We start from the raw sequence: 15,617 nt of genomic DNA, 5'->3' as shown, positions 1-15,617 counted from the left end.
GGCCATGCAGGTCAGCAATCAATTGAACTTCAGCTCCGCTCACACATTCTATCAAAGTAAAGCCTGGAAAACTTACACTGCAGTTGCTAGACATGCCTTGCCAATCATGAGAGAGAGTGTCACACAACATCCATTTTCCTACAGTTGTAGAGCCCACTCTACCTGTGGCAGATCTTTGAAACAGCTGTCCAGTTAGTCACACAATCCTATTCCTTCACCGCAGTTCTGGCACTTTATTTTCCTCTTTCCAATATGAGTACTTTACGAGTACTTCTGAAAAGACAGAATGATTCCTATTAGCCTTTCCAATCATTTATTTTAAGTCATAAAATTCTTCTCATCTCTTTGATTTATTTCTTTTTGGGAAGTCAAACTAAGCAAAAGTATTAAAACTGTTAGTCAGTGCAGTTGCACTATTGAATTTAATGATACTTAAGGACAGACGGGGTACTGGACAAAGTGACCTGCACTAGTGACAATGGAACCTGGGTATTCCTTTAACCAAGGGGAATGCAGCCTGCAGCACGTCACTGAACACCTGGGAAAGGAGCATTAGCAAAGTGCACAGGACCTTCTGATTGACATTCTCTCTGCTAGAACTTGCACCTGTGTTCAGGGAAAAACCTACCTAAAATTTGCAGTGACTGTAATTTTGAGAACTAAGTGAAAACCAGCCAACTGTTTGGGAAACAGCTGAAACCACATTGTATGTATATTGTGGGATCTCATGCCAGTACACATGAAATATTTGTGGCCTTCGGATTTGGGCAACTGAGAGTCACTGTCACAGGATATCTGGGTCTGTTTCTCCTGATCTTATGAACTTGTGTGCTCAGTGGTAGCCTTTGGGTAGAATGTGGTGTTAGGTGATGATGAGGGCATTCACGGCAAGTGGGCTTTACACAGGCAACCCCACCACCGAAGATGGTTTTAGTGAGGTTCACAGTCCCCTTTAAAACCTGGTGGCTTAGGTGTCTCTTTCATTCAGGGGCCCAGAACAAGGGGCAGTCCAGATCCCTGCACTGGCCTCGTTCTCCTGGCCTGTAGATCCACATGTTCATTATTTCCTGGTACATGTCACATCCCAGGCCAAGACTTAAATGACTTCTCTTCTACCTTTCCTTTCACATCCATGATCCTTGTAACACTGGAGTCCAAATTTATGTGAAGAACCAGAAATGCTCAGCAGTGAGTCAGGGCCCATCGTAGACTTGTCCCAGCCTAATTCGCTGGTCCTCTGCTGCATTCTCCTGTGACAGATTTTAATGGGTTAAATGATGAAGACAGATTGATGTATTCCTTCGAGACATTGATGCTTGAGAGATGATCTAATCCAATAGCCACATCTGGCCCTGTCAGCACAGTGTGTGCTGGTACAAAACTGCTTTTAAGATGCAGGTTGGGAAGTAGGTTGCCAGGGTACAATGCCAGTGCAATCAGAGAGTGTGAATAGGTTGAGATGAGCTGAGTTTAAGGTTGTCAACAATGGGAAAACAGGGAAAATTGTTCCCCTGGTACATAAGTCCAGGACAAACAGAATGAAAGCAGGAAAGACATTTTCAGACAAAGGTGAGTAGAAATCTTGAAGCATCTTTGGATACAGGGTCAGGAGACATTTCCAAGGCTGCCATCATTAGGCATTTATTGGGTTAGGGTAGGAGAAGATTGTAAAATTAGTGTGGCTAAATCATCCAATAGAACTCACATCTATGGTGATGAAATGCTTTGAGGTTGGCAATGGCTAGAATCAACACCTGTCTCAGGAAGGACCTGGACCCACTGCAACTTGCCTTTCACCATAATAGCTCTACAGCAGACATGATCTCAATGTCTCTCTATGCAGCCTTGGTTCACCTGAACAATGCCTATACCTATGTCAAAGGTGCTGTTTATTGACTACGGCTCAGCATTTAACACCATCATTCCTACAGTCCTGATTGAAAAGCTACAGAACCTAGGCCTCTGTATCTCCCTGTGCAACTGAATCCTCAGCTTCCTACCCAGAAGACCACAATCTGTGTGGATTGGAAATAACATCTCCACCTCGCTTTCAATTGACATTGGTGCTCCACAGGGATGTGTGCTTGGCCCACTGCTCTACTCTCTCTACACCCATGACTGCGTGACTTGGCACAGCTCAAATACCATCTATAAATTTGCTGATGATCCAACCATTGTTGGTAAAATCACAGATCGTGGTGACGAGAGGGCGTACAGGGGTGAGATATACCGGTTAGTTGAATGGCATTGCAGCAACCACCTTGCACTCAACATCAGCAAGACCAAGGAGCTGATTGGGGACTTTAGGAAGGCTAAGATAAGGGAACACAAACCAATGCTCACAGGGGGATCAGAAGAGAAGAGAGTGAGGAATTCCAAACTCACAGGTGTCAATATCTCTGAGGGCCAAATCTGGATGCAACATATTGATGCAGCTGTAAAGAAGGCAAGACAGCAGCTATATTTCATTAGGAGTTTGAGATTTGGTTTACCAACTAAAACACTCGAAAACTTTTACAAATGTATGCGGAAAGCATTCTGATTGCCTGCATTACTGTCTGTTATGGGATGGGGGGCACGGTGCCACTGCACAAGATCGAAATAAGTTGTAGAAACTTGTAAACTTAGTCAGCTCCCTCATGGGTATTATCCTCCAAGGTATGCAAAACATCTTCAAGGAGCAGTGCCTTAGGAGGGCACTGTCCGTCATTAAGGACCTCCATCACCCAGGAAATGCCCTCGTTACACTATTACTGTCAGGAAGCCAGTAGAAAAGACTGAAGCCATACACTCAGCAATTCAGGAACAGCTTCTTCCTCTCTGCCATCCAGTTCCTAAATGGACATTGAACCCGTGAACGCTAGCTCACTACTTTTTTTTTCTGTTATTTTAACTTAACTATTTAATAGACGTATATATACTTAATGCAATTCAGTTTTTTCTCTATATTTATTTGATTGTACCGCTGCTGTAAAGTTAACAAATGTCACAACATATGCTGGTGGTATTAAATCTGATTCACATTATAAATGCAGCTGGGACATGGACAGGGGTGAGTAAGAGGTGCCAAATGGCCCACTTCACCAATAGCTGCCATAAGAGCATCTCTAGGAAGAGGTACAGTCGACGTTTCGGGCCGAGACCCTTCATCAGGACTGACAGAAGGAAGAGCTAGTAAGGGATTTGCAAGTGGGAGGGGGAGGGGGAGATCCAAAATGATAGGAGAAGACAGGAGGGGGGGGGGGATGGAGCCAAGAGCTGGACAGGTGATTGGCAAAAGGGATATGGGAGGATCATGGGACAGGAGGCCCGGGGAGAAAGACAAGGGGGGTGGGGGAAACCCAGAGGATGGGCAAGGGGTATAGTCAGAGGGACAGAGGGAGAAAAAGGAGAGATAGAGAAAGAATGTGTGTATATAAATAAATAACGGATGGGGTACGAGGGGGAGGTGGGGCATTAGCGGAAGTTTGAGAAGTCAATGCTCATGCCATCAGGTTGGAGGCTACCCAGACGGAATATAAGGTGTTGTTCCTCCAACCTGAGTGTGGCTTCATCTTTACAGTAGAGGAGGCCATGGATAGACATGTCAGAATGGGAATGGGATGTGGAATTAAAATGTGTGGCCACTGGGAGATCCTGCTTTCTCTGGCGGACAGAGTGTAGGTGTTCAGCAAAACGATCTCCCAGTCTGCGTCGGGTCTCGCCAATATATAGAAGCCTACATCGGGAACACCGGATGCAGTATATCACCCCAGTCGACTCACAGGTGTAGTGTCGCCTCACCTGGAAGGACTGTCTGGGGCCCTGAATGGTGGTAAGGGAGGAAGTGTAAGGGCATGTGTAGCACTTGTTCCGCTTACAAGGATAAGTGCTGGAAGGGAGATCAGTGGGGTGGGATAGGGGGGTACGAATGGACAAGGGAGTCACGTAGGGAGCGATCCCTGCGGAAAACGGGGGGGGGGAGGGAAAGATGTGCTTAGTGGTGGGATCCCGTTGGAGGTGAGACATATCAGAATGGGAATGGGATGTGAAATTAAAATGTGTGGCCACTGGGAGATCCTGCTTTCTCTGGCGGACAGAGCGTAGGTGGGTGGCCACTGGGAGATCTCCAACTTGGTGGCATGAACATTGACTTCTCAAACTTCTGCTAATGCCCCACCTCCCCCTCGTACCCCATCCGTTATTTATTCATATACACACATTCTTTCTCTCACTTTCCTTTTTCTCCCTCTGCCCTCTGACTATACCCCTTGCCCATCCGCTGGGTTTTTTCTTCCCTCCCCCTTTTCTTTCTCCCTGGGCCTCCTGTCCCATGATCCTCTCATATCCCTTTTGCCAATCATCTGTCCAGCTCTTGGCTCCATCCCTCCCCCTCCTGTCATCTCCTATCATTTCGGATCTCCCCCTCCCCCTCCCACTTTCAAATCTCTTACTAGCTCTTCCTTCAGTTAGTCCTGACGAAGGGTCTTGGCCCGAAACGTCGACTGTAACTCTTCCTAGAGATGCTGTGTGGCCTGCACTTTGATGTGTGTTGCATAAAAATGAGAATGCTGGAAAGACTGAGCAGATCAGACTGCACTTGTGCAGAGAGGGTTTACATTTCAGGTTGAAAACCTTTGGTCGAACAGTACAGAGTGTTCCTCGCACCTCAGACCACAGAGTGTTTCCCTGCTTTCTACTTCTGTTGCCAGTTTGCTAAGAGTGATGGAAACGCCTGGAGAAGATGGGATTGCCCAATTAAATATTTCCAGGAAATACTTCCAGGGTGCTGCGCCGGAGAACAGGGGAGGGTCCCGCATCAACAGGAATTACAGATGACAGGATAGGTTGAGAATGAGGAGTGAACTATTGCAACTCCAATTACCCTCTCCTGCATTACAAGTGTCTGCACTTCAAAAGTACTTCACTGTTTGCAAACGGCTTTGACATTGCCCAGGTGGCAGACAGCGCATATAAATCCGTTTAATTAATTCCTTCCTTCCCCTCTGTCTTCCTTCCTCCTGCACTGTTTATAGCAATATTCTAAATGCCTGCTTTATAACCATATAACAATTACAGCACGGAAACAGGCCATCTCGGCCCTTCTAGTCGATGCCGAACTCTTACTCTCACCTAGTCCCACCGACCTGCACTCAGCCTATAACCCTCCATTCCTTTCCTGTCCTTATAGCTGTCCAATTTAACTTTAAACAACATCGAACCTGTCTCGACCACTTCTGCTGGAAGCTCGTTCCACACAACTACCACTCACTGAGTAAAGAAGTTCCCCCTCATGTTACCCCTAAACTTTTGCCCTTTAACTCTCAATTCATGTCCTCTTGTTTGAATCTTCCCTCACTCACGATGGAAAAAGCCTGTCCACATCAACCTCCTCATAATTTTAAACACCTCTATCAAGTCCCCCTCAACCTTCTATGCTCCAACGAATAAAGGCCTAACTTGCTCAACCTTTACTCGGATGCATCAGGCCAGGCTGGGAATAGACACCCCTATAGGGTTGATTCAGAAGGACGATGACAAGCTTGTGACCACACATTGCACGTGTGCACCATGTCCTTACTTTCCGCTTCCTCGGCCTTGTTAAATAGAGAGCTGGGGTGGAATTGACTGCCCAGACATCACCTATATCAGCTCTTCAAGTCGAAATGGGAGAAATGCCATTAAGACTCAGAAGAATAGAGCTAATGCTAAATTGCTGGGTTAACATCATAGGACATGACTACTCACATCCAGCTAAAGCTATATTGAAAGACTGCTGGGAACATAGTAAGTCAAGTTATAATAGCTTTGGATGGATCAGGGATGCAGCAGCACAAAAATATGGTCTACACGAAATGGAAGATAACCCTACAGTTCCAATATCTGATGTACTTTTAAAAAAGCAGTCTAACTATGGAATCAAACAGATAGTACAAGAATATATAGACTCGCATTTTAGAAATGAACTTGTAATATTTATGGATGGATCAAAAGACCCTAGATCTGGCCACATAGGTATTGCAGTCTACATTCCTCAGTGCAAAACTAGTATCAGGAAAAGAACATCAAACCATTTATCAGTGTATACAACAGAATTAATGGCAATATTGAGTGCATTATCTTGGATAGAAGAAAATAATATCAAAAAGACTGTAATTAACCTGTTCAGATGACCTGTTAACCTCAATCAAATCAAGAAAATCAGAAAGTAGACAGGATATTTTATTGGAGATTCTATTCAAGTTATATACACTGACCAAAAATGGGGTAGAAGTAAGCTTTCTTTGGGTTCCTGCTCATTGTGGAGTGAGTGGAGGGTAATGAAAAGGTGGGTAGTATGGCTAAACAATTGCTCAAATCGTCTATAATAGAGGTCCAGATCCCTCTTAGCAAAGCAGAAGTCAAGAGCGTTATTAAAACACGTATTGAGGAGACATGGCAGAAGCACTGGGATGACAGTGAAACAGGGAGACAACTGTACAAAATACAGAGGCAAGTCAGATACAAAAGGTTGTCAAGTGGATATAGAAAGACAAGTGATAGTCAGTCGTTTGAGAATTGGATACACTAGTCTTAATTACACATTACACAAAATAGGGAAACATCCAACTGGGTTGTGTGAATGCTGTAATCAACCAGAAACAGTTGAACATGTATTGATAAAATGTAAGAAGTATCAAAAAGAAACAGTGAAGATGATAGGAGCGCGTAAGATAAACAAAAAAAAACTGATGTGGGTATAGAACACATTTTAAGTGGGAATTCAAGAGAAACATCCTGTCATGAAGTATCTGAAAGACTCAGGTTTATATATAGGGAATGCAATTATTTTCCCTTCTCCTGTTTATCCAACGATCCACACTCCAGTCTAGCAGGTGGCGGTAATGCACCTTAAACTGGTTTGCTAACCGCCATAAAACAACACAAGAAGAAGAATTGACCGCCCAGACTATAAGGAGAATTTCACCCACATTCTGAAAGGGACTGACGGAAGTTCTTTGAAGTGGCGTTAGGGAATAGTAAACCCCCGTAAACAGGGTTCGGGGGATGGGTCATCGCTCTCCAGTTGCGCTGCACCACCGCGGCGCTTCAAGAGTTAAGGTGCCCCTCTGCACGGTCCCATTCATTCTTCGAACACAATGGCAATAAAGGGCCTGCAATTAACAGCAGCCCGCCCGCCGTCCGCTTTGCCAAACGCTGCGGACCATTCTGTTGTTTGCATCCCTCTCGGCCAATGCCCCTTACAGTAAACATCTCCTTTTTCTGCTCCGAATTAAAATTCTCTCTCCTAATCTAGTAGTCGGAAAAGAATCCTGCAAATGACCACAAGGAATGGGACGATTAGTTCACTGCTAAATATATTTAAATGAAAAAGGAGAGGGGGAGCGGAAACAATTCACACCAGGAAGCCTTAACTGCAATCTCACAGGACCTTCTTGCTCCCGACCACTTGTATTTCCCCACCACCCCAAGGAAAGAGAGAGAAAAAAGAAATACAGATCATTTTTCCAAAACAGGTTTGAGGAAAAGGTGGCGGAATATTGACGCTGTGATTCAGGAATGCAAAGATGTACACGCCCACTTCAATTTCACGCATCAGCCGCGAGTGTTCGCCAGTATTGTGTTATCCGGGTGTCTGACTGTCACAGTGAGGAGGGCAGCACAGAGCGCAGAGCGCACAGCCAGAGAGCGGAGATACACACACACACACATCCCGTGGAGACCTCCTGCAAAACGGAGCCGGCCGGCACTGGCTGCACGGTGTGCTTTTATTTGCATCGGAACAACTGGCAGAGAAGTTCCCGGAGTTGAACATGTACGACACAGAAATGAAACTGAAGATCAGAGTCAGGCGGATGCGAGAAGGAAGAGAACTCCGAGGTGTGGATTTGGAATTGAGCGTTTATTTCGGTATTTAAGCCAAAAAAAAGTTTTCAGCCCAAGTTGCACCCTACAACTCGGGTTCTTGTGTACGTTTGTTTTTCATGTTCGGCGGTCCGTTGTCCTGGACCCTGGGGTGATAGCCTGGTGGCGGTCTGTAGTTTTAAGAAGCTCTGCAGGAAACGGGATGTGTTAATGCAACGACCCTGTGCCGGCGATTACGGGGAGACCGGTACCGACTGTGTGGGGCTGACTGGTGTCGCGGCGCCCCCTTGGCCCTCGAGGTCCATAGTTTAAAGAGACCCTGACCACTTTGAAGTGCGGTTGGCAGGGACGCTGGCCACAGATCACACGCACAGTGGGACAGGCGTAGCGAGAGAAGAGCAAACGGAGAAATTTTTAAAAACGTTTGGCCAGGTCCAGATTACCAGATCGTACCCACATTGTACGAGGTGACAGCTGAGAAAGAGAGAGAGAGGCTGAATAGTTTGTGAATTATGTAATGACTGTACATTCCCTGGAAGGGACACTCATTGCTGTATGAGTAATGCCATGTAAAAGCACTGTGATCTTACGTCACTTCTTTGTACTTTATTGCTAACAAAGGATGATTTAAGAAAAATACTCATCACGAGCTTTTAATATGTCTCATGTGCAGTGGGTCAACAGAATAGTGGAGGTTGCGTGTCTTCTCCGGGTCATGTTCTCTAAGGCATGATGTCATGCCTTAGGAACGGTATTTCCATCATAAACGATCGCTATCTTGTTGAGCCAACTCGCACTCCGAATGAAATTCTCCTGATGTCAGAGAACTGAGCAAGCGGGGCGGGGGGGTGCTACAGAAGTGGAGTGTAATCTGGTTTTACCGGACCCCTAGGGACTGATGAAGAAGTGGGAAGGGGTGTGCGGTCTAAGGCTAGGAAGCTGTGTGTGATGGAGCGTAACAAGTGTGTGAGTCATTGAGCTGGAGAGGTGAAGAAGCGCAGTGTTCTCCTGAGAGCATTAGACTCGGCTGCATGATGTCATCCATCTGCCTCACAGCAGTCAGCAAGCTTTGAACCAGCTACATCTCTCGGAGCAGGACGCAAGCTTGCCAGAGCAGCTTCAGACTATTTAACACAAAGCCTCTACAGAACGCTTCATCACGGTTATCATTGGTGGCATGACATGTCACACTTTTTGAAGGAGTTTTAAATCTTCTAAAGCTCATTCACAGAGATATTTTGTGTAGGCAATAGTAAAATTAGTGACTGAGTTCACTTTGGTTGGCACAAGAATTGTAAAATTATGCAACAGTATAACAATAGTCTTTATCAATAAGAGATCTAATTCCATTTTATTATCACCAAACACAAACAAGAGAAAAATCTGCAGATGCTGAGGATTGGAGCAACACACACAAAATGCTGGAGGAACTCAGCAGGCCAGGCAGCATCTAGGTAAAGAGTACAGTTGATGTTTTGGTTTGAAACTTGGACTATACTCTTTTCCTAGATGTTGCCAGGCCTGTTGTGTTCCTCCAGCATTTTGCGTGTGTTATTATTACCAAATTTTATTTCCCCTTCCTAGTGGTGTTCTGGATCATTGAATTGTAAAAAACTGCCAATTATTTTGACCCTTAATTGTTGGATATTTCCCCTTTGCAATCCCATTACTGGGCTGCATTCACCATGTGAATGGTCTAAAAAAACCATGCAGCCATTAAGGGCCTTATGTTGTCTTAGTATTACTTTGGTGCAGTTTATGTTCCTCACACACTGGGACTGGTGACGTACTTCTCAAGGTGTTACGATTAGATTTTTTGCTTCCCATTTTTCACAGGCTATTAACAGGAGCGAGTGATCCTGCTGGTTAACTGCACTTTTGTTAAATTTTCTTTAATAATAATTAATCTCAAGGCAAGTGTAGGAGGAACACATCATACATCCATGTTCTTAAGGAGTCACTTTGTAACTTGGAAGGGCATTGAACAATTATATAACGCATACAGGCAAAGTTTCAGTTGTCGCATTTTAATTTATACTTGCACCCTGAATATGGATCAATCCTTTATTCAGATAGTTGAGCCAACTGGATTTTAGGTATCATGTTTCAGGTATGGCTAGATAAGAATCAAGGTCAAATAAGTTTGCATCTGCATACTTTTCCATATAAACTTCTGCAAATCTAAGCAGGCTGGTAATGGCCTGTGCAGAATTAGGAAGGGGAAGGGGAAGGGATAAGGACAGAGCACGCTACCAACTGTCTGCTTTTGCACGTTAAGGTGTTTTTACAATTTCTGCATGTCCCAAAGCACTTCATGGGCTTTGGTTTTTTTATTAAAAGTGCCACAAATTTAGCATGGTCATGGATTGGTTGTCATGCGCCCACCTTCCCCACCTTAGCTGCACTGTGAAAAGTTCTGACAACATTCGATATTCATGTTTTAGTTCTGGTACAACCTGCCATTTAAATATGGGATTAACAGCAACCAACTGTGAACTCTGATTTTATAATGTGTGAATTCTGAGCCGTGAATAGGCTCTGTAGCTGTGGTCTTGTTGTGATCTGAATGTGTGTATGAGAGTTAATACTTAATGTTTAAAATTTGCTGCTGAATAATTACTTTTGTGTAAAGCTGAACACACGGCTCCGACTGAAGGATGCAGCTAAAAAGAGTGAATGTTTAGTCAAAAATAAAAAGCACTAAGCTCCTTTAATTGGTGACCTATCAGATTACTTCTCCAGGTTAGCCAAACACGGGGATATTATTTAATAGACAGCAGTCCCAGTCGGGTTGGTTCAGCCATCTGTGTATTTTGTGGGGAACTTGTGGAGCTTTCCAATTAAGGAGTCAAGCTGATTTCCAGGGCCAGAGTGTACCCTGACCAAGCAGACAGATGATTTATTGCAAAGCTTTCAGAGCGAGGGCTTTGCCCTGCCTGCACCTGTGCTTTGCATCATTGGTGATGTGATGTAATTGTCAAATCAAGCAGGTGATGTCATGCGGCTAAAAGAGCAGATTGGATCTGTGTGGAGGAGGAGGGGAATGGAGCTGAAATATTACCCTGGGTGTAGATCCTAAATGCGTAATGTTTCTGTTCAGAGAGTATGTTCGAATGTGTTACGTTTCTGTGTCCATGCGCTAGGCTGCCTTTCCCTTTGAATGACTGTGAATTCCACCTATTTTGAAACAAAATGGAGTCTGGATGGACAGCCTCTGTAGTCTAACTTCATAAACAATTAAGAGCAGTTGCACTGGAACCTGAGGTTGAGAAGTGATTTCATTTCTGAATATCACTTCAAGGATGATAATTCTCTTTACTGCACTGAAGTCACTAGGTATGGTGGAAGTTAAGGGGAGTGAAAGACTTAGTCATTCTCAGGGTAGGGGGTCTTACTGCTAAGTTTAATGAGAATGTGCACGTGGGCCCCTTTCTCAAACCAGCTGAATAAATGTTTCAAGCCCTCAGCCAGTAGGAATCGGGCTGTTGTCCTCTGTGTACTGTTGACTGCACCCACCTCCTCTCCCCGTCCCAATGCTGTTTTGGTCTTTACAGTGTGTGATTTGGCTTTTTGACTGTAACAGGTGTTGTTACATGGTAACGTTACCAGTCACTTTCTCCGTTGACTAGCCAGCCTGGTGCGTGACGGTTCGGAGAGGAGCTCCAGGTGTACTTATACTGAGTGGGGCAGTGTACCACTTGTATTTGCATGTAACCGCTCTGCTGTGGCAGCAGCTGGAGTGGGCCGAGTCAGAGAGAGGCTCCTCAAACTCCCCTTCAGTGTTAATAGTAACTCTTGTGTCTCAGTCACTGTTCTCATTGCGTTTTTTCCCATCCGTTTAGCCTCCCCTCAATTTTCCTTCTTAGAGTCACATAGCAGTGACACAGGCCCTTCAGCCCGCACCTATTGATGCTAACCATCTATATTTAACCCATTTGCCAGCACTGAGCCTGTACACTCCTATGCTTTGGTAATTGAAGATACCTTTTATTGTTACACTTCCCAGGCAGTGGATTCCAAACGATAACCAGCCTCTGGGTGAAATCATCTTCCTTGTTAACCCTTATGTTCTTTGTTTGTTTTATTGTGATTTTTAAACAAATTTACTTAACTTACTTGGGTCCTTAGCTCCGAGAGGAGCATGGGCCATTGATGGCCTCCCGTCTCCATCATCCTCTGAGATCGATGGTCAGAGTTCATCGATGTGTCTCTGCATCCACTGTGCAAGGGATTGGGCTGTACAGCTTCACCAAAGCCCAGTTGGCTGGCCTTGCCCGTTTCCACCTCTCACAACTGGGATGTAGGCTTGGACTTTGAGAGGCTTAAAGGAATTTAATTTGTACATAAAACATATGCTTATGCTCGCTATCTGGCTGTTTTTTTTTACACGTACAAGCATTAAGATTACTTTTCAGTTGGACAACTGAGACTCAAATGCCCTCTGCAATGTCACCAGAGATCAAGTGCGTCAGAAAGGTGAGAAGCCAGCTAAGTTTTGTTGTTCATTTATCTACAAGGCAATGGGCTTCTAACAGAGAGTGAGGCAGCCGTAGTGCAGTCTGGTAATTAGCCTCTGCCATAAAGTAAAAGATCTTTTTTCTCCGAGCAGGCGTGGAGAGACTGCTGAGGTGACAGCTGTTAAGATCAGACCAATTTTCTGCTTCGTCTCCCGTAAGGGCCAGTGAGGGCACATTAAAGCCCTGAGCAATGTGCCAACGACCGCAGTAATTATTAGCAGACCAATAAATTAAAGGGGATAAATCCAACTGTCTGGCAAACCTCTTGATGCTGAAGGGTCTGTCCCATGTCTATTTTAGACTCTCAGGAAGGAAATGGTCAATTTCTTCCTTTTGCTTCCCACATAAATCGGTGACCAAGTTTGCGCAGAGGAGGTGAACTTCAGTTCTCTAGGGCTTGAGCAAAAAGTAATGTTCTGGAGGAGCTGAGTGGGTCAGGCAGCACCTGTAGAGTGGGGGGGGGGAGGAATTGTTGATGTTTTGGTTTGAAGTCCCTAGTGCACAGATAAACAGGGGAGTTGAGGGAATTGTGCAGAGAATAAAATGAGATCATTGAAGGATTAGTGCAAGAGGTGTTTGAGGCCCCTTGTTTTTTATTTAATGCCTGGATGAATGTAGAGGAGCTCGTTTCAATGGTCAAAGAAAAGTTCCCATTTATTTTGGCTTAAATTCCTTCCTCAATCACAGTTACCGAAACAAGATTCTCTGGTCATGATAACAGACCTGCTTCTGGGTTCTCCGACCACCAGACGTAAAATGGAGATGCATTTCTGCAGGCAGCCAAGTTTGAGAAGTTCAGTACAGTCCCTCTCCAATGAAGGAATCAAAGGTTTTGTGGTCCATGGTGTTCCCTGCAATCTCCTAGCATGGTTCACCATGAAGGCCATGAACACTGCATCTCTAGACGGAATGAATGCAGGCTGTGATTCAGGTAGCAGTCGCCTGTCCGCAGCAAGGGGGCAAGCGAGGTGCAACTGGTGGTGTCTTTCTCTGTAGCAGAGGAGGGAGGTCCTCCTGCGGTTATCACTGTCAGACCTGCTTCCTCTCCCAAGGATGATTACATCTCGGAAATCACCAGGTGTATCCTCCGCCTCCCAGATGTGAGAGCTGAGGATGTAAATTTGCAGCTGGAGTTTCTTCAGCCAGCTTTAGGATGTCAGCAGAGATTCTGTTTGCTCCTTTGCTGAGCTTGCTTTCGTTCTTGGCACTTGGCAGAGCATGCAACGGACGGCCTTGATGGCGTGTGTCATTTCACGGCTGTTACTGAGTTGTCAGACCTGTGCTTTCTGCGCACACTATCTGTTCATGTGGTTGGCAGTTTAATGTTGGACTTGTCTTTGTAATATCTTTTCCCTTTTTGTTTATTTTTCCCTTGAGGCGTAGCATAGTTTCCAATCCAGGGATACCTTGTGTTTGTGGTTAATTAGCTACTGGAATATTTGATCATTCTCATCCAACCAGTGCTGTTCTTTCCAGCAGAGAAGCCAAGAGTCTTCACTAATGATGGAGGGCTTCCATGTTTGTTGTGGCACTCTGCGGCTCCGGTTACAGACTGTTCCTTAACCAGTGGGTCTGCAACAGAACAAGTCCCAGTGCAAACTGCTGGAATTGGCATTGGTTCATTATTGTCACGTGTACTGAGGTACAGTGAAAAGCTAGTCTTTCATACTATCCATACTGATGAAATCGCTACAGAGTGCAGAGTGAAATAATAACAGAATGCAGAATAAAGTGTAACAGCTATGGGGACAAAAGCTGCAAAGTCATAACGAGGTAGTTGTGAGGTCAGGAGCCATTTTATCTTACTGTCAGACCATATTGTTGCCTCAGCTCTTCTCAATCCTTCTTGCCGCTATGCCACAGCTCACTCCAGTTTCAGGGGATTGGATCTGATCGACAGGACAAATGGGAATCTCTACAGACAGCATTATCTACCCTCCGATGCCCGGGTTATTCCATTCTCTGTCACTAACAGATGTCTGAATATGCACGTTTAGAGGCTGAGCACCAAGTGAACACTGACCTGATGATTGATACATCCAAGGGGATGAACTGTATGCTTAATATTTCCGAAACAACGATCCCCTTCCAACATCCTGCAGTAAAAGTCCATGATGAGACCCTGCTAAAAGTGGCCCACCTCATGAAGCTGCAGAGCCAGTTCTCCAGGGAAGCAGATATTGGTGACAAATTTCGCCATTAAGTTTCCCATATAAGGAATGCTTTACCTTCCAAACTACCTATCTGCCCACCCTGTGAGTTACCTGCTGGTGGTCCCCATCATTGTCACCAAACCCACAGGACCAAAGCTGAAGCAATTGATCCTCAGTCCCAAGAACCTGCTTCATGAGAAGGACCATTGGTACTTTGACTGGCTAAAGGTCATTGCAGCTTGTAATGCACTTTGACGCACCCTGGAGTTGAAAGAGACTGTTCTGCAGCGCCTGCATTTCCCAGTTGGTTCCAGGTACCCAAAAATTAACATAGAACAGTACTGAACGTAGAACGTACGATATATAAATATATAGAATGGATCGAACATAGTGGGTCCTTAAGCTCGCAATGTTGTACTGGTCTGTATAAACCTACTCCCTTCCCTTCTACACAGCCCATAACTCTCCGTTTTTCATGTGCCTCTTAAATGTTAGTCTCTTGAAAGTACTTAGTTGTTACTGTTGTCAGCTGAAAAGATAATAGGAACAAAAGCACTGGGATTCCCAAAGTAGATTCCCGACAAGGCCCGGGCCTTGCCAAGCTCTGAGGTGGGCTGTGACATTTCCTCTCTGTTCATTTGCTGTCTATTGAATGCCTGCTCTGCAGTATCTCTCAGGAGTAGTGTAGATGCCTTATAATATATTTGATGGTTAGTTCGGACAGGGTGGGCCGAAGGGCTTATAGTTTTACCCTTTTTCAATGACTACACCATCATTTTGTTACAGTACCACAGTATTCCACTATTCACAATATTTATAGTCATTAGCTTCAAGTTACAGAAGAGTCATCCCTGTCCAAAATGGACGGGCCCCTGAAAGCCCTTCAGTGTGCCCATGGATATCCTGTGCTCCTTCTGCAGGGCCACATGCAAACAGATGTGACCCCAGAAGCAGGGCGGGCATTTGGCTTGAGCTGAATCCTCAACTGCTCGCCTCCTGGACCTAAGAATGGCCACCTTGGCCAGGCCCAAGGTCAAACTGACCGGGTGTTTCCATCACCTCCAGCACCGGAAAATCAGGAGAATGGGGCAGAAGTGCAGCC

At 45.1% G+C, this 15,617-nt stretch overlaps 1 protein-coding gene across 2 annotated transcripts in view; it reads left to right on the top strand.

The window, feature by feature from the left end:
• Window positions 1-15,617, top strand: part of LOC140205082 (dual specificity protein phosphatase 8-like) — a 293,888-nt gene that overhangs the window by 259,556 nt on the left and 18,715 nt on the right. Inside the window, exon 1 of one of the 2 annotated variants that reach the window (XM_072272247.1) lies at window positions 7,582-7,860. The exons of the other annotated variant lie outside the window; for it this stretch is intronic. Coding sequence (XP_072128348.1) covers window positions 7,794-7,860 — 67 coding nt within the window. The 5' untranslated portion in view covers window positions 7,582-7,793. Of the gene's footprint in view, window positions 1-7,581; window positions 7,861-15,617 lie in introns of those variants that run through there. 2 annotated transcript variants of the gene reach the window in all.

Source organism: Mobula birostris, chromosome 11 (genome assembly GCF_030028105.1).
Source record: "Mobula birostris isolate sMobBir1 chromosome 11, sMobBir1.hap1, whole genome shotgun sequence".
In the NCBI taxonomy this organism is placed as follows: domain Eukaryota; kingdom Metazoa; phylum Chordata; class Chondrichthyes; order Myliobatiformes; family Myliobatidae; genus Mobula; species Mobula birostris.
Note: the sequence above shows the minus strand (reverse complement) of the source record. Positions and strands in the feature narration are given on the sequence as shown.